The sequence below is a fragment of the Actinia tenebrosa genome, unplaced genomic scaffold (assembly GCF_029948245.1).
Source record: "Actinia tenebrosa isolate PJP-AT-01 unplaced genomic scaffold, QUT_ActTen_1.0 PGA_scaffold3__52_contigs__length_22856419, whole genome shotgun sequence".
Taxonomy (NCBI): Eukaryota; Metazoa; Cnidaria; class Anthozoa; order Actiniaria; family Actiniidae; genus Actinia; species Actinia tenebrosa.
The window spans coordinates 18,692,581-18,714,998 of NW_028292580.1; the positions used below are offsets into that span (position 1 = coordinate 18,692,581).

Sequence of the window (22,418 nt, forward strand, 5' to 3'; positions counted from 1 at the left end):
TTCTGTAGAATAGTCCTGTTCCAGGGTTAATCTTCTCCCCCCCCCCCCCCCCCTCCCCCCTACCAATACTTGTGCCCACTACCAACTTGCATTTAGCTTTGGGAACTATATACCAAATTTTCAGTAAGAAAGTACCAAATTTCCCATACTAAAAAATTAATCTTTAGGTTTTGTTTAAGCGTATATACACTATATTTGACATCTGCACTTCAATTTTTAAAAAATCTTTATTTATTCGATTTTTACTAATCAATAAATCAAGTTATTTCCATAGCAACCAACATAAAATGTTTTTGTTATTTTTTTATAAAAATCATTCATTACCATATAAATTTTATCTTTAGGTTTTCCTTCGATAAAGATTTTTTCGTAATAAACTTTTAAATGAGTAAATTTGAAGTAGGTTTGGTAAAATAGGAAAGGTTTTGAGCAAAAGTTGGGATTCTTTGTGTTAATACGACCTCATTTGGTGTTTGTCTTTATGTTCAGCCGGCGTCAACATGCATGTAAACAAAAGCGAAGCAAAATGGCTTTTAGAAATCTAAATATTCAGTAATTAAGCAATGTCTTCCTTCATCCCGGATCCTCGATGAAGGGCTTCTGGGATCCAACGATTTCAGGATAAGAGTTATCAGTGATAGAAAATGCCATTAGGTCGATAAAAAGAGTCCCGTATAACATGAGTACGACCGAACTGTTCGTTCTTGATTGCAGGAATGTACTCATTGATCTTCCAGCCAATCTCCCAAGCACTAGTAATCGGAAATTCATACTTTTCTTCTGGTTTCTTGAGCTTTCTTTTCTGTAGGTAAGCATAGCGACCTTCTCCAAGGGCACTGAACCCTTTGTACAAGACGCTCTTTGTGTTTTTAGACACGGGTCTCATCTCGACCAGAAGTGCGTCTGGATTCTCTTTCGCGGTTTCGCCAAACTGTTTCTTTGATGCTTCTTGGATATCTGTCTTAGATGTTTTCTGCTCGTCATTGTTTAGAGCTGGAAGCTTGATCCCTTCAGCAGATTTGATAACCATTCCTTCTTTTCTGGGCTTTGGAACAAAAGTCGAACGCGAGAATTCTTTCGAATACCGCGTGTGCCACATTAGTCTAACCATGGCTTCTTTCTCGACGGATTCCTTCCAGAAATTCTGTCTCTGGGTATCCATGTTTAATTCTCGTACCATTCTGAGGTATTTTGTTTGCGTTTGGGACTAAAAATACTAAGATTTACAGCTGAAATGTTTACTCTTGTGTTCGTTTCTCTACTGGAATGTGTGACATCTAAATGGCTTTCAACAAACGTTGCTATAGAAACGATTTTTCCTCGAACCACAGGAAGCCCAATCATGTTTACTTTTCCTTAAAAAATTTCTTAAAAAATATAGATATAAAATATAAATATGGCTTGTTGAATCACAATATAACATTCCTTTAAAACAACCGTTGATAAAAAATATAAAGCAAATCTACCGATCTACAACTGAAATCAGGATAAACTGACCGAGTTCTGGCTTTGAAATAGACATTGGAGAGTTTTAGATTTACGTTCACGGCGAACGTGAAACGTCAGTTGACCAGTAAAAAATTCTTTTAAATTACTGAAAAAGAATCGCAAAAAAGTCCAAGTAGTAGAAAAACAAAAGAGTATTTGCGCTTGGTGAGAAGGTTTGAAAAAGGTAAAGTAAAATACAGGAAAACTATGAAAACGTGGTCACGTTTGCCGTTTGCGGGGAGAAAAAAAAAGTCAATCTAAAACTCTCTAGTGTTTGCAATGGCTTTGTTAATCAGAGTCTGAGTCAATAATTACATGACTTTTCTACAGGAACTTTTAGAGCTGTGCCCTGATGTTTTACTGGTTATCGAGGATGGTAAGAAAAATTAACATTTCTTTTGTGCCAACTGCAATACTATTAGTGCATACCATATATATATCCTTGAAAAACTTTGCAAGAAATTGCACAAATTTGCACAAATCAGTAAGCTCAGTAGACCTTAGTAGACCGTAATTTGAACAATTTTGTTGGTTAATTATTTTTCAAGAATATATGCTATGCACTCTGCATCAATTTTTTTCATGTGGGTATTCAGTTATTAATTCATTGCTTATTCTTAGAGAAAACGAATTTCTTATTCTCAGGATCTAAACAGATTAAGATAAACCATGTTATCGAATATTCGTTCAGTTTTTTTTTTCATTTCAGTCACATGTAGCAATAACCATATATAGATTACAAGTTAAATGATTCCTTTCTTTCCAAATGCATTGTCTATTTTATATAAGCGGACAGATAGCGCCTATTTTCCCATTTGTTTATGTCGAAGAGTTATACAGACACGAGCCAGGTGAGTTAGATATATGCACAGGGTATATTGTTAGTATATATGATGCACAGTGTATTTGATATGCTAGATGAGCAGAGTACAGTGAGTATTAAATACCCTGTGCACTCTACATGTATTAGATATACTGCGCACACCAGGTGTGTTAGATGCACAGGGTATATTGTTAGTATATGATGGACAGTGTATTTGATATGTTAGATGAACAGAGTACAGTGAGTATTAAATACCCCGTGCACTCTACATGTATTAGATACACTGCGCACACCAGGTGTGTTAGATGCACAGGGTATATTGTTAGTATATGATGCACAGTGTATTTGATATGCTAGATGTGCAGAGTACAGTGAGTATTGAATACCCTGTGCACTCTACATGTATTAGATACACTGCGCACACCAGGTGTGTTAGATGCACAGGGTATATTGTTAGTATATGATGCACAGTGTATTTGATATGCTAGATGTGCAGAGTACAGTGAGTATTAAATACCCTGTGCACTCTACATGTATTAGATACACTGCGCACACCAGGTGTGTTAGATGCACGGGGTGTATTGTTAGTATATGATGCACAGTGTATTTGATATGCTAGATGTGCAGAGTACAGTGAGTATTGAATACCCTGTGCACTCTACATGTATTAGATACACTGCGCACACCAGGTGTGTTAGATGCACAGGGTATATTGTTAGTATATGATGCGCAGTGTATTTGATATGTTAGATGAGCAGGGTACAGTGAGTATTGAATACCCGGTGCATTCTGCATGTATTAGATACACTGCACACACCAGGTGTGTTAGATGCACAGGGTATATTGTTAGTATATGATGCACAGTGTATTTGATATGTAAGATGAGCAGGGTACAGTGGGTATTGAATACCCTGTGCACTATACGTGTATTAGATACACTGCACACACCAGGTATACAACTTGAATATCCTGTGGATCGTTTTGTAGTGTCTGATATGTTTACTCTTAATGCGCAGAATGTTTTCGGTATGGTAATTTGGTGTGTTTTTACTTGTACGAGGTATAGCACATATAAAGCAGTTCGAGATTGCAACATTGTTTAAGCTAACTACAGACACCTCGCGATAGTACTGCTCGGTCGCAACACGGTCACGGTGCGACTCGTACCGTAGATGATGTGATCTAGATACATCGTGTGCACTGTCCATAGTTATATTGTGCCCAATGCGTGTATTAGATTTATCATGTAGCGTGCATGATGTGATCTAGATACATCGTGTGCACTGTCCATAGATATATTGTGCCCAATGCGTGTATTAGATTTATCATGTAGCGTGCATGATGTGATCTAGATACTTGTGTGCACTGTCCATAGATATATTGTGCCCAATGCGCGAGTTAGAGTTATCCTGTACTGTGCCGGTGCATGATGTGATCTAGATACATCGTGTGCATTGTCCATAGATATATTGTGTCCAATGCGCGTGTTATAGCTATCCTGTACTGTGCATCGTACTTGTCGTACTTTGATAGTGAATGGAAGCTAAGGAGTAGTTGACTAGATACATCGTGTACAGTTAGTGTGTGTCGCGTGCTGCACGGTACCCATGCACTACATTGACGCGCGCAAAACATTTTCTTAAAAATCAAACTACAACAATAAATAAAGTACCGTTTTTACTAGTACGGTAACACATGTGATAATAAAAATGCCATCCTATTTGGGTACATATAAAGTCGATCTTCTATCACTTGAATAAAGTTATATTTTGTTCGTCTGTGGGTTTGTACTGGATGTTGGAGCATATCTTGGGGGAGTTGGGGAGTTGGGGAGGGGGGGGGGGGGGTGGGTTGAGGAGGAAAATGTCACATGATAAGAAATGGACTGGGGACCAGGGTCCCCTAAGCCCCAGAGTGATCTTACTTGGCCCGTGAAACGAGGTTGGATAATGAGAGACTAACACTGGCCAAGCAAAACGAAAGAAAACAATGGAATTAGTGTATACTATGTATGCTAACTATTCTTTTCACGGGCCAAGTAAAACCCTCTATTATATTGAGTGATAACTTTTACAGAAATTGGGAACTAAAGGATATATTCAGCAAGAAATAACAATGCTCAAAAAGCATTCCTTTTATCTCGGGTGTTACATTTCTGGAGCGCGTAATAGGCGTTTCCCAAGATACATTCCTCATTGTTGAATAGTCCAATGAGAAAAAAAGCTATTGGTAAATAAATTCACATTTGTTAAGCACTGAACTGTATCTTGAGAAAGATTTATTGTGTTGTCCTCCATGTTGATGATATGATTGAGCAAAGAAACGACGATGGAACACGGAATAAGTCAAGAATCTGGCTGGATTCAACACCTAGATGCCTGGTAAGTCATGTTTACAAAACAACTGCAGGTTTGTCACTTTACAATCAAGTTTAATAGGTGTATTTCGGTATATGTCTTATATACATAACATAAGGAACTGATCATCACTTTCCCCTAGGGAGGGGATATCGGACAACCACCTTACCCCATCCACGGGGTCATTTACAGGATACCTGTGGTTATATTAAATTGACTTTGGGGTCCCTGTGGTAAAATAATAGTTTGGTCTAAATTCAAATTCCTTTTTTTTTTTTGAAAAAAAAAATTTCATAAAGTTTTACAGATTTAGTTATCATTTTAGGGAAAAAATGCGTAAGTTTTGCTATCGCTTGAATTAAAACGTGCAACCATAGCCCTAGACAAACCACAGGCAACCCAGACAGAATTTGTTCGCTCTTTTATTTTTAAATTTTTCGAATTTCAACTTTTGTCAGTCTAGTTATTTTACGCATAGTAAGAGGTATTATCCATGAAAATTTTATTGAAAAAGAAAAGCAAAAACATACAAAAATTTGCAAAAGTGTAAAAACAGTAGACCGCTGACTAGCTGACTGCAGACCAGAAACTTTCTTCACTCATTACACCCTCGCTTTTATATAATCAGAAAAGATAGTTTCAGAAACATAAAGCCCTCATCCTCAGCTTTCTTTTAGCGTATATTTTGTTCATAAAAAGCGAATTTTTAAATTGACGAAAATTTGGGACCTTCGAAAAAACGCGATTTTAGGGGTCGCAACTTCAAGAGCCTTGTTCTCTATAAAGAATTGCGAAAAATCCAAATTTCATCAGACCAAGATTTAAAGCTAAGAATGGAGTTTTTAATACTTCAAGCGCTTTTTTTGAGAAGTCTTTAGTTTTTTTTCTATAAAGCGTTTTATGGCGATCATTGGAATTTGGGATCCCTGTGGTAAAATAAAACAGGTCCACGAAACCAGAAATCTGAATTTTCTTTGCAATAATAAAACTTGTTATATATTTTTTTGCTTAAGATATGATTTGAATTTAATTAAGATACAAGCGGAATTTGGGAATTAAAAAAAAATTAAAGAAAACGTACAAAATCTGTAATGCTTTATAAGTTTTGATTCGTGTGTATTTTATCATTGAAAAAGTGAAAACTCCTACAAACCACAGAAAACCCACACTTGATATTTTCTTTTTTTTTGTGTGTGTTTTTATTTCGATATCATAAGAACTCTAGCTGAAAATGAATTTAAAATCCATATGTATATAGGTTTGAATCGTTGCGCGAGTTATAGACGGCCCAGCAATCCATCGTGGTACTAATTCAAACTGCTAGAAATCTTTGGTTCAAAAAGGTGTGGAATGTAAGTGGGAATATACATGCCTTACCTTAACTTAATTTTATGTTTTTATTTAGAAAGTATTACAACTCTAGTTAGAAAAAATATCACTGCATATAGTTGCGCGCGTTATTATCCCCAGCAAATATGCATCGAAGTCCTAGTACTAATTCAAACTCGTTAAAATACTAGAAATATTTGGTGGAAAAAAGTGATTGTCAGTGGGAATATACATTCCTTACTACACTTATACTTAAGTTTTTATTTCATATAGCATAAGGAATTTCGCTGAAAAAGATTTTTTAAACGATATGTATATAGGTTTGAACCGTTGCGCGTCACCGTTGTCCGTCGAGGCCCTGCACATATCCATCACCCATAGTGCTAATTCAAACGTGTTAAAAAGATAGATATATTTGGCGAAAAAAGACAAACATTGTCAGTAGGAATAAACATTCCTCACTTAAGCTAAATCATTAGTTTTTATTTCGATAGCATTGAAAGAGATTTTATAAAACATATGCCAGATTTTAATCGTTGCGCTTGTTGTTAGGCGCCCAGCAAATATCCATCATGGTACTTATGAGCCCCGTTTACACTAGCGATTTTTGCGGCGATTTTTGCTGCTATTTTTTTGCGATTTTGTCTATAATAAATAATGGTAAAGAATTTACTTGTAAAGTTTTTTTCAGGATACCAAGATTTTCCTAGACTAATGTCTCTTTTGAAGGATGAGACAAAAGATTTCATATTTCCGAAAATTGCCACAAAACTATTGCAGCAAAAATCGCCAGTGTAAACGGGGCTTTAAAACGTGTTAAAATGATAGAAATATTTGGCAAAAAGAGACAAAGATTTTCAGTGGGAATATACAGTCCTTACCTAAACTAAATCTTATTTTAATCTTTAGTTTTTATTTTATTAGCATGAGGACTTTTGCTGAAAAAGATTTTAAAGCGATATGTATATAGTATCGTTACGCTTGTTGTTAGGCCCAGCAAATATCCATCACCCATGGTACCATTTCGAACGTGTTAAAAAGATAGAAATCTTTTTTGGCGAAAAAAGGCACAAATTGTCAGTAGGAATATAAAATATTTTTTCAGCTTAAGTCCTCATACTTTCGAAATAAAATTAAATTAAAGATTTAGTTTAAGTAAGGAATATATAAAACATACGGCATAAAGATTTGAATTGTTGCGCGTGGGCACAGCAGATATCTATCATAGTACTAATTCCAAATGCTAGTGCATAGTTAATAGATGGCTAGTGGTAGCAAAAATTAAGAATTTTATAGAGGTCCTTTTTTCAAGAAGTATATGTCGTGTTACTTTAAAACTGCTTTTTAAACATTCTTAAAGCAAACGTTTCATTTTTTTAACGATTCATTAATCGCAGATTTTGTTTATTGTCAACAGAGACAAAGATATGTTACTCAAGGGAGTGGTCAGTCTAAAGTCTAAAAAGAAAAAAGGTGTTTTTGTAAAAAGCACGCTTTTTAAGAGCGATTTTTTCTTTTTGCTTGCAGATTTTTCATTCTCAAGGGATTCGTAGACATCCAACAAACTTGTTCTGTTCCGCCATTTTGAAAAACGACAAGAAGAAGCCATCAAAGTGTTCCAAAAATGTCAAGAAACCAGCCGTATTTAAGATCCTAGACGTCTAAAACGAAAGGTAATGTGAAATATAAACTTTATCTAACTATTAGGTTTAGAAAAGCAAATAAAAATCGTCGAAATTCGTTGATTTTTGAGTATGTTTTTGCTCGTCAATCTGAAGTAAGATTATTAAACTGCGCAATGGCTTCTTTAGTTTGTAATAATACTGATTTTGTAGTAGTTCCTTAAGTTCATAACTGTTTACAATGTTATTATATTTATATATATATAGTCGTATCTAGAAGTACCTCGTCAATAACCCGTAGAAAAAAATTATTTTTTGGCAAGTTATTAACACCCGCCATCGTAAAACATCGATTTTGTTCCCCATCCCCACCCCCCCTACATTTAATTCCTAAGATTAAAATATCATTTCAAAATTTAAAGCCGAGTTCAAGACACGATATTAATACCCATAAGATTTTAAGTTTTCCTTTCTTTTTTCATTTTTTTCTCAAGTTATTTCTTTATTCATTCATTTATTTTTTTAGACTATCAAATCATGGAAAACGTCAAAGCAAAAGAACCGAAACGGAAAAGACGTTTTCAAACTCTGCCGACGAGAACGAAGGAGACCGACGGATCCACCAGGTTATAAGAAATATCATTGAAACTTTATTGTTCATTTACGACTGTATAAATATTGGTATTTACGCATTTTACATGTATTTGTTTTGGTGTATAATAAATGAGTTTTAAAATATTTTACCGTTTATTTCATGGTACACCCCTTTTCAAATTTTCGTTTTTTTCCCGCCAAAAAACTTAGAAAATTTTCAGGCTCCTTGTCACGTGATCTGCTCCATGGATCAAAGCTTTTTCCAGTCCAAAAACGTTTTTTAGCATGTTCATCATTTGCGACCTTGGCTGTACTTTGCTTACTGCACCACACCCACTTGTCGCTTTAGCATCTTTACCTTTTGGTTAGCTTAGCACCTCTACCCCACCCACCTAATCCCCTTAAGCACCTTCGGCTAACTTAGCACCTTAACCCTTTGGTTAGCTTAGCACCTTGACCCCACCCATCTAATCCCCTTATTTTATTAATTACCCCCATTGTTTCGTTCAGACAATAAACAAGACATTAAATATTCATGAGAATTTTTAATTGGTAATTAATGCAAGCCATTACAAAGCCCTATGATATAAGGTACATCAATACCATCACTTTCAACAAATAAACTGACAGTATACAACACAAGTGCACAGGCTAATGGACAAGAGGCAAGTTGAAGGTAAGGGTTCAAATCCAGGTAAGGTCTAGGTTCTCAGATGAAAAATTGGACAAGCAAAAAGACAGCCACCCACAAGCAAGGAACAAGGCAAGTATGGTATCCACAGACAAGGTAAGAAAGATTGGCTCAAAAAAAGAACCAAAAATTGGCTTTAAAGAAAAAATTCAAATTGGCTTTAAAAAATAAAAAAAATTCAAATTGGCAAGAAAAAAAAAAATAAAAAAAATAAAAAATTGTGAAAAAAAAGTAAAAAATCCCCATAAATTTTGAAAAAATATATACTAAGTCTTTTTGTGATTTTTTTTGCCCCTAGGGTAATTAGACGAAGGTCCCTGAGATCAAAAGTTCAAACCTACCCTCCCCTTAAGAAAAAATGGCCCTCAACACTGTGTTAAGGGCCACCCTTAAGGGTTTGGCATAGGATGAACTGATGACCTCAGGGACAGAGCTTTTGATTAGGATTCTGAAGACAAAGGTGTTGCTTGATTAGAAGACTGGTACTGGAAACTAAAACGAGGCATAAAACTGGTTCTATGCCTCTTATACAGTATTAATTGGGCCCAGTTAGACTTGGAACTTTTCATCTACTTTATCTAATCAGATTGAAAGCCGCCTTAAACTGATTAGACGGTAGCTTGCGTGGAGCTTTATGAAACTCTAAAAGACCCAATTTTGAATGACTGATTTTAGATACCTCCCAACAATGAATATTCGATCAATAAAAATTAGCTTGCATGAAGCTTAATGAAACTCTAAAAGACTGCAATTTTGGATGACTGATTTTAAATACCTCTCAACATTTAATTAATTGATCAATGAAAAGTTCCAGGTCTACACTGAGCCTTACCAGTACTAGTAACAGAATAGACTTAGACAGGATTGCAGCAAACCATGGTGTATGGCAAGGTATAGTACAGTGTGTTATAGTATGGTTTTAGGATAAAATCAGAGTTGATTTATTTTGGCACCTCAAGTCTGTACCATGGTTTACTCAATCCTACACAATCTATTCTGCATTACAGCAAGAGTAACAAATGGTATTTTTTTGCTGACCAAGCATGAATTGTTTGCAACCGCGTATGTAATTTTAGTTGTTTTTTTCTTTTAATAATTGCTTTCAGTCTGGGTATTTGCAATTTGAAGTCCAAAGGTAGTGGCAAGAAAAACATATCAAGCCATTATAACGCCAACATCAGATAAACCCAATTTTTTTCAATCATCTTAGTTAACAAATCCATTCCAGTGCCTGAAACATGGCAACATACTATTTGATTTGTAAAATAACAATTTCAATTTGAAATCATTTTAACGAATAAATCTCTTTTCAGAGTTGGACAGAAATCGACAGAAATCATTTTAGTATACCATTTGTTATCTCTTGTTGTACTTTTACTCAAGCAACACCTTAGTCAGACTATGAGATGAACACACCAAGTCCTGTGAAATACCGATGCCAAATAACTTTTTTGTTGGTTTGCATTTTTTTTCTGATCAGGTTTTTTTAGTAGTTAGTACATTTTGTGGAGTACAATCAAATCACTTATAGTTTTGAGACTTTCCTCATTTGTGATTAAGTAAATGGAACCAAAATAAAAAGATGAAATTGGAGCTGAGAGATAATTGGTGAGCCCTTTAAAAAAGGGATCCAGTTTTTTAATGATTTTAGGTTTTAGCTGAACAATGTAAAAGGTGGCCAAAAATAAAAATATTTAGATAATAAAATATTACAGAAAGAACTTGAAACAGGATTGATATGGCATAGCCATAAAATATCATTCAATATCCAAATGGAATTTTGTACAGTATTTCTATCTGATCTTTGGTGTGTCCACTCATAGTCCTAAGTTAATATATTTTCACCACTTTAAAAATAAATGGAACTACAGTATTTCCACTGATGAGTACAAACACTACAAGCAGTTGCAACGGGTAATGGGCTAATAAGTTGACTACAGTAGTACAAAATAGGTTCAATTTGTACTAAGTTTAAAAAAATTAAAAAAATTGGCAAAGACATGAAAGCCTAAATCTTTTGTACATGATACTTGTTATTTGGGTGAATTAATTCGATTGACTCATCTGTTGCTCTGCAAGTTTTAGTGTTTGTAAGGTAACTAAGAACTTGTCTGAGAAAAGTAATTTAGAAAATTGCACCTTCCAACCAACATCCTCTGGGTAATTTGAAATGAATGTAACACCACAATACATGGTCTACATATTTTTGAATAGCAATGTAAGAGATTCAGAAAAGCAATTGGATGATAAAAGAGGACATTGGTGGAAAAATACAAGACTTAAATGCTGGTAAATTATGCACTTGACTTACCATGTTGAAGGGAGTGAACCAGGAGTACAGAATATAGCAGGCAAATCTTTATTAAAGCATCATAATATATGGTAATCAAAGAAAGTAGAACCACACTATCTCATCAAATTTGCTCAAAGGAGAATAAAACAAAAACAAAAAATCTAAAATGCAGCAGATTGATCATGATTTTGGTTACTACTGTCTTAGTTGCTACACGCTGATTGAGAAAACAGTCACGACATAAAAATTGGGCAATACATCGCAGACAATCAGAGTATAAAAATGTACCAGACACTTAATTTAATATTGTCCGATGACAAGGAAAAGATAGTGTGGTTCTACTGTATCATCAAATGCATCAAGGAGAAAAACAATCATCATGATGTATACAGTATCCTCTCGCTTACTATGGTTGCAGAACAGCTAAAAAAATTAATGGACCAAATGGAAAGCCAAAAAGAGAGGTTTCTTTTTTTTGTCGTCTTCAATTTTTAAAAAGACATTAGGATCACAGAATTTTTTAGTACAGCGAGAGCATACTGTACAAACTGTAAACATGTCAAACAAAGAAATTGTTTACGAAAAAGCTTTTTTCCAAATTTTGGATACTTGGAATTTGACAAATCTGGTTTGAAGCAAAGCAAAGGACTTAGAGTAATGAAAATCTGATTCAAAATAATTTAAAATGTGTATCTTAAATTAACGCTTGTCTCTGGGGAAAAAATTTAGAAGTAGTTTGAATAGAATATACAAAATTTTGAAAGAAACTTTTTCATGTACATCAATAATGAATCAAATGTAAAATGAATCATTCAATGTGAGACAAATAAAGATCAAAAAATATTAGTCAAATGCAATAAAAGACAATCAAAATCATGAATCAATCAAATATATATCATAATATGTAGAGTTGATCCCAGCCAGCCAGTCATCAGGTCCAAAGGAAACATCATATGTGCATAAGTTACCAGCATTTAGTAAATAATTGTAAGAAAATTCAAAAGATGTGGTCACTTTTTATTAAGTAACAAAAAGCTTGTACAACCTTTGATAGTTTGAGTTCTTATTCTTAAAGTGGTGAAAACAAATCTACATACAACAAAGCATTATATGTAGATATATTTAATAATTAAAGATTATTCACCAAAGACAAAGTGAAGATCAGCCAATATTTGAGGCAAATATCAACCAGAATCCACTCAATCGGTGGTGAATAAGTATTTAGTAGAATTACACTGGTGCTCAATCAATTCAAAGGAAATTGTTTTCGCTTGTGTAATTTTACTAAATAACATCTAAAACTAACACTTATAAGATTCAGCTAGCCTTCTTATCCTTGATGATCCAACTAAAAAAAAACAATAAAGTGTCAGTATGATGGTCCTCCAAGGTGAACAAAGCCTAAAGGTGCTGGCACACGGTGCAACATTGCATGCAACATTGTACACAACAGGACTGTTGCAGCATGTGTCTACCCCAAACTTGTTGCACACAATGTTGCATGCAACAAATCTGAAGTTGAATCGCTCTCTTGCAACATTGGCGCAACAAATTTCATCATGTGAACATGGCTGCAACATTACCTGCAACATTTTGAAATTTCCAGCCAATCAGCTTGCACCAAATATATAACTGCTGACCCAATATCTTAACACAGGGTCCATGCTACATTTTCGTTACAAAATTCAAGGACTTTTTAAGCACTTTTCAAGCACAAAAATTCAGTTTAAACATTGATTCAATGTTACAGTGCAGCTAATTTAGCCAGGGCCACTAGCTGAGAAAAATAGAATCTTTAATATACGCATTCTTACAAGAAGTACCCAGATATTCAGCTAGGCTATTTACGAAATATACGCAAACTCTTCAATCAATTTTAATTGTTATATATTTTAAAACGAAATGTTAGAAATAGCATTATGTTAGAATTAAATTCAAGGAGTATCCCAGGAGTTTTGGCCTTTTCTCTATTTTCAAGCGTCCCTTAAAAACGTGTTTTCAATTCAAGGAGTTTTCAAGGATTTCAAAGAGTAGTATGAACCCTGTTAACATATCAGGCTGACACAAGCCATGTTGCATGATTTTGTTGCAGTGTGTGTCATCCCCGATTCAAATTTGTTGCTTACAATGTTGTGTGCAATGTTGCACCATGTGTCAGCACCTTAAAAGACCCTTCAGTTTTTACCTGGGAGCAAGAGAGATTTTATTGGGGGGGGGGATGGGTTTTTTAACTAAACATTTTGGCTATTTACATGGCAGCCATAGGCCTTTTCTGAGTTTGATAATCAGTTTCAATGTGGTCTAGCATAGATACAAACAACACCATATAAGGCACGATGGAAAAAAGACCACAATGCACCATGTTCGCTATCTCAAAAAAGGTCTATGTTGACTGGAACAACAGATTCATCCATGCGTAGCTCAATTCAAGTGTTTGAAAATAAATTTATGCAGGTAAAGGAAACTGGCTACTTTTGGAAAAATGTTTAAACTTTTTTAAAATTCATTTCCTTACAGTGTGACCTACTGCAATCAAATCCACCTCGACAAACTTTCTACAAATTATCCAATAGTGTTTGAGTATTTAGACAATAGATTAGCGGCAAATTTTGAATTTACAAATTCTTCCGTTGTTCCGGTTGGTAAGCACTAAATGATGAAGAAGAGCTTGTAATATATTTTCTTCACAAATTAGTGATTTGTGTCACCAAAGATATAGAAAAATAGTAGCGTACGACTTCAAATACGACAGGAAAGCAAATTAGAAACCATATAAAACACAGTCTTTATGATTACAGTTTGTTTCTTCCAGGCAAAGATATAATCAGGCTGACACTGTTAGATCTTATCACCATGTTGCTATGCGACAGCACGTTTATATTTGACAACAAAGGTGCCGGCAGTCTTCTCAGCCATGTAAACCCATGGATATTTGTCCAATTTGTAGCAATTCTATTGTTCATATTCCTACTTTTGATTGGCTAATTTGTAGAAAATTTGTTGAGGTATCTTTGGTTGGAGTAGTCGCGCTGTAAAGTGAAATTTAATGCTGATTCCAAATATGAAAAGAAAAATGGGGTGCCCTTAGCTTCTTTTTGAGATAATCAGCATTTAATGGATGCCTATGCACAGGAATTGATCTAAACAAAAAAATCTGAAGTAAAAAGTTCTTTGCAAACTCTATGATTGCACAAATGACAACTAGTTCATCATTCTACAATAAGGTGAATATTTTTAACAAAAAGACAAAGAAATACTTGTACTTTAAGTGCTCTCAAAAACTCTCACAAAATTGAACAAAAACCCCTACAAAAACCTACTTTTTTGCGTGTTAGAAAAATTAACATTGTTATAACTGAGATTGTTAGAAATTTTTTTTGAATAATGTCAAAATAAGTATACATTCCCATTTCAAATTTCATGGTATTGTCCTCTTGAAGTTTAAAATGTGTATGTTAAAATTGTGAAGATCATTCAGGCCCCGTCTACCAGTCCCGGATTCGCTCCAGATCTGGAGAACGGTCGTGACGTCAAATTTCTATTGTTTTCAACAACAAGGTTGGAAATTGCCGTGAAAGCAGGTCGACTTATTTCATTTTTTATTTCTTTTTCATTGAGTAGATACTGGATATTGATTGATAGTAGTTCTCGCGATATACGAAAGAATAGCTTGATGTGAAAATTTAACTGCGAGATGAAGACCATGGTGAAAAAATCAGACACGTTTTATCACACGGACCTTGGCTTGAGCGCCATGACAGTGTTTACAGGTTCGGTTAGTAATGGAATGTACTTTTTTTTTTGGAAAGTTAACGAATTTTTCCCGGCTCAAAAATAATTTTCACTGAAAATTTTATAGATGTAGATTATTTGCACCAATTTGTACTGCATGGTCTATGTGTCCTTGGATTCACCAAACATTCATCTGAGGTTTCTTTGTGTGAAATGTCACTTAATATCCCTAAAGGAAAAGCATGAGCAGTTGTTCCAATTGAGTGGAAGCCTCATACTTTTGAAGATTGACAAGATCTTCGAAAAACCGGGACCTACAGTTTGGCTCTATTTTAAGGAAATACTAGACCTTTTTCTTAAAAAAATATTAGATTTCCATGAAAATTTAATTAAAAATTGATCTTACTTTCATTTGCAGCACTTAATAAACCTTCAGAACCATAAAAAGTACTCAAGATATCGGTCCTTCACTTGTACTCGTTCAAGAAGCTCATGTCACCTGACTGCAATGTTAACATCAAAGCAGAAAACAATAGAAACATGACATGGCACCACTCTCCAGATCTGGAGCGAATCCCGGACTGTCTACACGTATCCGGAAATTTTTGTACCCGCAAATTTTTCTTTTGTGGATACAAAAATGTTCACATCCACATGCAGAGTATTTAATCATTTTCACTGTCCACTGCATATCTGAAAATTTCTTGATCTACCCTGATGCACTGCTAGTGCCTAGTCCCTTTGACGGATAGTTTTTCTTATTGAGCATGCGTAAAACCGTGTTTACGTCAGCATAATCGAAAAATTTTTGAATACGGACCGTCCACAAGTATCCGTATTCGAGCGTTTTCGAAAAATTCCACTCTAGAGACCAATTTCAAAAATCTGGAGATATGGATACAAAAATTTCTGGACATGCGTGGATGCAAAAAAAATTTGCAGGTACCGAAACTTCTGGGTACATGTGGACAGGGGCCTCAGTGGTTTTTGTGCACATTGTGGGCTCAAATCGAACGTTCAAAAGTAGCCAGTCACCACTAAACAAAAGTTTTTGCTCTCATGAGAATAAACTGCTGTGCGAGTAATGCCAAAGACACAAGACACTTCAAGTCACACTACACTTTCACAATAAAACCAATTGGAGCATTTTTTAAAGTAATTATGGATCATAAAGTCCGCTTGGAACTCCATTGCCTACCTGCTTGATAAAAAATGACCAACCCTAGGGGGCCCTACCAAGGAGAATTTGTCAACCACTCCCTTTTGCAAAAAAATATATCTTGTTTGACCGTAGTTTTTATCAAAATAAAAGCAAATCCGTAAAATTGGACTAAATGCTTAAAATGTCTTTTTCCTTTAAGAAATGGAAGGAAAATTACCAACATAATTATTTGTTGATTGAAATACGTTCATATATATTCTTTTTTTTTTTTTTTTTGCAGAAAAAAGTAAGAAAAGAAAAAATAATGTCTAAATTAAATTTGAATTCTTTTTGCATTGACTGAGTAGCTATTGAGTGGTTTTTAATGTCAGAGCAAGAAAGTTTGCAAAACTTTTGGACTTGAAAGTCTGCCACGTGCAACAACCAAACAAGATGTCGGATTTAAATGCTTATTTAAGCGGCGAAAAATTCTAGAAAGCCTCAAATGAATTTATGCAGGGGAATAACTCAATTTTATCTTAAGGTCTGTCTAGTTTAGAAACATTTCTTACCGTATAATGGTCGATGTTTGTGTCCACACCTCGAAGCTTCACTCCACCCGCCATCTTGTTTCTTCTTGTTAAAGAGACCCTGAAGCATGATGCAAATACTTATTTAACGGCGAAATTTTTTAGAAAACCTCAAATGAATTTATACAGGGGAAGAAATCAATCTTATCTTAAGGTTTGTCTAGTTTAGCCTAGTTTTGAAGCATTTCTTACCGTGTAATATTCGAAGTTTCTTTCTACGCCTCGAGCTTCACTCCACTCGCCATATTGTTTCTTCTTGTCAAAGAGACCCTGAAGCATGATGGGTACACGTGCTCAGTACCACAGGAAGCCCATGGTATGATGATTATGATTTCAAATTTTGATATGCAGAGATCAATCCATTTTATCCGTCTCATTCATCATTTTATCCCTTTCAATCATTCATGTATCCATCCATCCATCTGATCTACCTCTTAGTTATCTTTTGCACACAAAACCCTCGTCATTTGACAAACTGACCACAGGCAACCCAATTATTACAAAATTAAAATTAAAACTTAGTCATTGCTATATAAGAATTTATCTATGTATAACATTTGCTAGACTTCCTTACGAAATCTACACTGCATCATATCATGTTTTATCTAACAATTTAACTTTAAAGCTTGATATATAATTTTGCTTTTGTTTGTCAGCCTTGCCCCTCCCCCCTCCCCCCTCCCCCCACCCAGCCCACATCGCTCTTTACCCCCTGCAGTGATATTAGATAATAACTTTCCAGGCCATATTGCTTGAAAGGGTCATCGTAGTAGCTGCTGGAAACTCTTTAGCTTTACTTATCTGTTATCGAAGAATGGCTCCTGTCTTCGCATACTGGGACATAAGAGGAGTGAGTTTTGTATTCTTTAATGTTACATCTCGCTTGCGCGTGTTCCAATATAAATAAAAGACAGTTAAAGAGTGGTGCTATTTATTAGACGATCTATCTAGGAATTCAAATAATATCTGGAATACTGCAGAATATCGGAATTGAATTGTGTTGGACAAAGTTTTAATAAATTAATTAGTTTTTACTTATGATTTAACCTTTTAGCTTGCTCAACCAATCCGTCTTCTGCTGCATTATATCGAATTGGAGTGTGAAGATAAACGATACGCATGTGGTCCTGGTAAGTTGATCATCAATTCTGTGCTATATTGTTAATTCATCCTTGGGAACCCAGGGGTAAAATTCTGTTGACAGAATTTTACTTTTGAGTTTCTGAGAAGGATATCGACATCGATCATTTTATACTTGTCAAAATCTTCTCTGTCATTTAATTTATTCCTTCTCATGTTTTGCTCCTACCTTCCCTCTTTTCCTCCATTCCTATTAAGTTTTGGACACATGATATGACATCACCTACAATGTTGCACAAAAAAGGCAGTTTTAGGGTGTCTTGTCACAGCTAGTGCTAATGTTGCATGCAAGGTTGCATTAATGCAACCTTGCATGCAACATCGCATCCTCTCTCCTTACTCATGGCCTCACTCATTTCCTTCTGTCTTGATTATAATCTGATTTCCAAACACAGCCCCAGATTACAGCAGAGAAAGCTGGTTGAAAGAAAAGTTCACCCTTGGACTTGACTTCCCTAATGTAAGTTAACATAATTACTCATTAGAAACTAAGGCCTAGGGCAAACGTTGAACTTTCCATGCACCGAACTCATTAAAAACAATGGATATCAGGGGATAATGAGGCGGCATTCTTTGATGTAATTAAGTTCAGTGCATGGAAAGTTTGACGTTTGCCCTAGGCCTAAGCTTTTATTCCAAATGATGCTGATGGTGATCGATGATGCTATATATTTCCTTTTTTCTCTAATAGTATATTATTTTTTATCAAACAATACTTTTGTCCTTTAGCTTCCATATTACATTGATGGTGACATCAAAATAACCCAGAGCAATGCCGTAAGTATCAAACTCTAATCGAGAATATAAAGTTTCAGACAATATGTCAATATTCCCTAAAATATCCTTGTATGTCTGTGTATTTATAGCTTAGATATTATGCACTGTCACTCGATCTGATCCAATGGACAGAATTCCAAACAGAAATTATTTACACTTCCGGTTGACATCATCATCATAGATTTTTCAAATCTTAAAGACTGTCCCTGTTACTGAATGGAGCACAGAAAAAGCTATTTTATTTGATCTTTATAATTGTTACACATAAAAAGACACATGAAATACAACTCAAACAAAAGGCTAGAATCTTATTAGAATACCATATCATGGTGTTTCACACATTAAGATACTTTGTCATATTGTAGCACCTCCTTCCTCACCCCATTTATATCTTGAATATAAATCTAATTATAATCATTGAACAATGAAAATTAGTATTTCGTAGATTGTGTATGCAATTTTGTATTAACAACATTGCTTATCCAGATTCTTCGCCACATTGCAAGGAAGAAGAATTTGTGTGGAGAGACAGAGAAAGAGAAAGTTATAGTGGACATGTTGGAAAATCAGGTATTATTTATTTATTTATTTACTTATTTACTTATTTACTTTATATTTATTTATTTATTTATTTTTGAGGGATTATAAATTGTGAGACCCTTTTTTCGCATTAATGAGCTCCATTAAGAATGTACCCATGTCTAAAATCTTCTTCATCGACTGCATTATTAATGAATGCATTTTTATGGTAACTTTAAGGGTGAATCCAAATCAAGAATAAAGGTTAAGATTTAAGAAAGAAGCTAACGTGCACGTGCTGGCAATCTATCTAGTAGAATGTGTTGCTTGGTGGCTAGCTTCTTTGCATTACACTGCAGACCACCATGTGCCACAGGCTAGCTCTAGGTGATATATATAGCTACCCCCATAAATACATCTTGGATAGCTGCCAGCAAATGTTTTGGATGGGAATATTGGATATGATTAATATTTTTGTTTCACACAGTTGATGGATTTCCGCAATGGTTTTGTTGGTCTTTGCTACAATGCAAAAGCCTATGTAAGTAAAATGTGTATTAAAAAAGCTACTTGCATAAGCCAGAATTCATCAAAAATAAATTTATCTCTCAAAATAGGATGATGCAAAGCCAAAGTACCTCGAGAATGTTGTTCCAAAGATCAAGGCATTTGCTGATTTTCTTGGAGAGGAGAAATTTTTTGTTGGAGAAAAGGTAGGAAGAAAATTTGTGAACAAAATTCCAGCTAAGCTTTAGCACTTTTACTTCAACTGGATGGTGAATGTCCAATAAGTCAGCATAGCTAAAAGCTGGCTTTTGTGATGCTTATAAATATTTAAACACCCTTGCAAGAAGAAAATGTCGCTACAATACAATGTGGTTCTTGTGTGTCCATTTGTTGGTTTGTATCGTTTCCTCTAAGCAACTAATGAATGACAAGGGTGGTGTAGTGGTTTACTGCTCATCTCTCACCATTGTGGTCCTGGTTTGAGCCCCAGTTCAGACCTAGGCCTGAAGTGTGTTTGATGTGTTGTTCTCTCCCTATGAGGGTTTTCTCTGGGATCTCCGGTTTCCTCCCTCTGTAAAAATCAACATGTGAGTTGAGTGTTGTATGTTGTGAAATATAGACAATGTAGTGGTAGTGCGTGTGGAGGGAACATCATGGAAAGGCGCCGTATGGGTATTATGGTCATAAAATATAAAAATTCTTGTTGATCCTCAGATCACCTTTGTGGACTTTGTAATGTATGAGCTGCTCGATCAACACAAGGTGTTTGATGCTTCTTTGTTGGAGCCCCATGCAAATCTAAAGGTAAAATAGCATTGCACAATGTTCTGATTATATGGGAGCGCTTTCTCTTGATTATAATACTTATTGCGCCAGCGCACTCTCATGATTATTATGCTTATTGCATCAGCATATTCTCTTGATGATTATACTTACTGTGTCGGCGCATTCTCATGATAATTATACTTATTGCGTCAGCGTATTCTCATGATTATTATACTTATTGTATCAACACATTTTCATGATTATTATGCTTATTGCACCAGCACATTCTCTTCATTATTATGCTTATTGCACCAGTGCATTCTCTTGATTATTTTACTTATTGTACCAGCACATCTCATGATTATTATGCTTATTGTGTCAGCACATTCTCATGGTTATTATGCTTATAAATTGCACCAGCACATTCTCTTCACTATTATATTATATATATACTTATTGCGCCAGTGCATTATCTTGATTATCATACTCATTGCGTCAGCACATTCTTGTGATTATTATACTTATTGCACCAGCACATTCTCTTGATTATTATACTTATTGCGCCAGTGCATTCTCTTTGATTATTATACTTATTGCGTCAGCACATTCTCATGATTATTATACTTATTGCAACAGCACATTCTCTTCATTATTCTACTCATTGTGCCAGTGCATTCTCTTGATTATTATACTTATTGCCAGAGCTTTCTTGATTATTATACTTTAGCATGTCGCATCACCCATTCTATATTCAACACGCATCCTTTTTCCTTTAACTTGTTACCTGCAACTGGTTTTATAATCTTGGGAAGTACTCAATATATCCCTTACCCTTTTTTTGTTCTTTTCTAGGCATACCTTGAGCGGATCGAGGTAAGCTTGTATGTTTTCTCCCTTCTCCTCAATAAAATGAGTCTAGCTGATCTCTTGAGTGCGTCTATCAACAACAAGATAGAACAATATATGTTTCAACTTTTTATCAAAAACCACCTTGATTTTACTTGAGCCTGAATGTAATTTAGGCAAAGTTAAAACCGAGTCTAATTGGTCAGCGGTGAACCACCGAACAGCATGGGAGGGACCCCCTGGTGGTTCAGGGGTATTGGCAGGGTTTGCAGTGTGGCAGCAGTTTGTCATTGTGTTGTTGTTTGAGCAAGCGGCAATAATATTTCTCCCCTCCCACCCACCTCTCAGTTCAGAGGACTAGCGTGTGATGGTAAGTATCTCCACCTCTTAAGGTGTGACGGGTGCCAGGTAGCGGTGGACTGTGGCCCAGTTGCCATGGTCACCTATGAGAAGGGGCTGGTTAGGCGCGACCACTCCTTCCTCGTACCTGGCAAACTTATCATTACGATGAGTTTTACCTTGCCCGTAATACAGTACAAACACATCCTATAACAAGTGACTTACAGTCATTAAAAACTATTAAGTAAAAGCTATTTTTTCGCGGGTCAAGTAAAATACTCGAGAATTCTCTTTGCTGAGCCTCAATCTCGATTGTGCGTTATAATATTCAGCAATTAAAACAAAACTCATGACAAGTACATTCATAACTATACAATGGACCTTAATAAAATAAAGAAACACATTTGTACACAATCGAGGCTAAGACTGAGCAAAGGCGAACTCAAAATGGGAGTATTACTCTAGTAATGATATCAATATATGCAATTGTGGGGCTTATGAATTTAGGTTATCAATCAGATTGTTGTTTCTATTGTTTTTATTCCAGGCATTGCCTGCTATTGCAGCCTACATGAAGAGTGACAAGTTCATTACTCGTCCCATCAACAATCCAATCGCTAGATTCACTTGATTTGATTCAGTCTTCGAGATTCAGCCATCAGGACGGCAGATTCCAGGACAGGACATGACGATAAAACAATTGATACTAGTCATCAGGAAATCATATTGATTTAATAGCAATTTTATCTCGTTAGAGTGCTGAACTAGTGTGAATGAAATGTTTCGATATTAAACTAACACTTAAAAAAATTCATTTGTATTTTTATCCCATTTTTTTCTTTCTACATCTCTTTCTTTCACACTG

General features: G+C 35.2%; 2 protein-coding genes and 1 long non-coding RNA gene across 3 annotated transcripts; 1 reads left to right on the forward strand and 2 right to left on the reverse strand.

Annotated features, from left to right (window-relative positions):
• Window positions 1-208: 208 nt before the first annotated feature.
• Window positions 209-1,280, reverse strand: LOC116306846 (protein SPMIP1-like). Its single transcript, XM_031716968.2, has one exon. It carries the CDS (start codon window positions 1,178-1,180, stop codon window positions 632-634), a length of 549 nt encoding a protein of 182 aa, XP_031572828.1. The 5' UTR covers window positions 1,181-1,280; the 3' UTR covers window positions 209-631.
• Window positions 1,281-8,738: 7,458 nt separating this feature from the next.
• Window positions 8,739-16,912, reverse strand: LOC116306852 (uncharacterized). Its single transcript, XR_004198329.2, has 3 exons — window positions 16,853-16,912; window positions 16,643-16,721; window positions 8,739-12,545 (listed from the first exon to the last, which is right to left on the reverse strand). It is a non-coding gene; the product is annotated as an uncharacterized LOC116306852 (long non-coding RNA).
• A 465-nt stretch (window positions 16,913-17,377) lies between these two features.
• Window positions 17,378-22,363, forward strand: LOC116306869 (glutathione S-transferase Mu 3). Its single transcript, XM_031716992.1, has 10 exons — window positions 17,378-17,510; window positions 17,715-17,790; window positions 18,196-18,260; window positions 18,530-18,577; window positions 19,064-19,147; window positions 19,584-19,637; window positions 19,714-19,809; window positions 20,318-20,407; window positions 21,221-21,241; window positions 22,101-22,363. The coding sequence occupies exons 1-10, from the start codon at window positions 17,475-17,477 to the stop codon at window positions 22,182-22,184; spliced, it is 654 nt and encodes a 217-aa protein (XP_031572852.1). The 5' UTR covers window positions 17,378-17,474; the 3' UTR covers window positions 22,185-22,363.
• Window positions 22,364-22,418: the final 55 nt, after the last annotated feature.

What these genes read in the sequence shown, in the direction of transcription:
- LOC116306846 (XM_031716968.2), bottom strand. Translation starts at nt 1,180, where the DNA reads ATGGTACGAGAATTAAACATGGATACCCAGAGACAGAATTTCTGGAAG.
- LOC116306869 (XM_031716992.1), top strand. Translation starts at nt 17,475, where the DNA reads ATGGCTCCTGTCTTCGCATACTGGGACATAAGAGGA. An exon ending in TTGGACTTGACTTCCCTAAT is followed by an intron (nt 18,261 to 18,529) that starts GTAAGTTAACAT and finishes TTTGTCCTTTAG; the next exon opens with CTTCCATATTACATTGATGG. An exon ending in AGCCCCATGCAAATCTAAAG is followed by an intron (nt 20,408 to 21,220) that starts GTAAAATAGCAT and finishes GTTCTTTTCTAG; the next exon opens with GCATACCTTGAGCGGATCGA.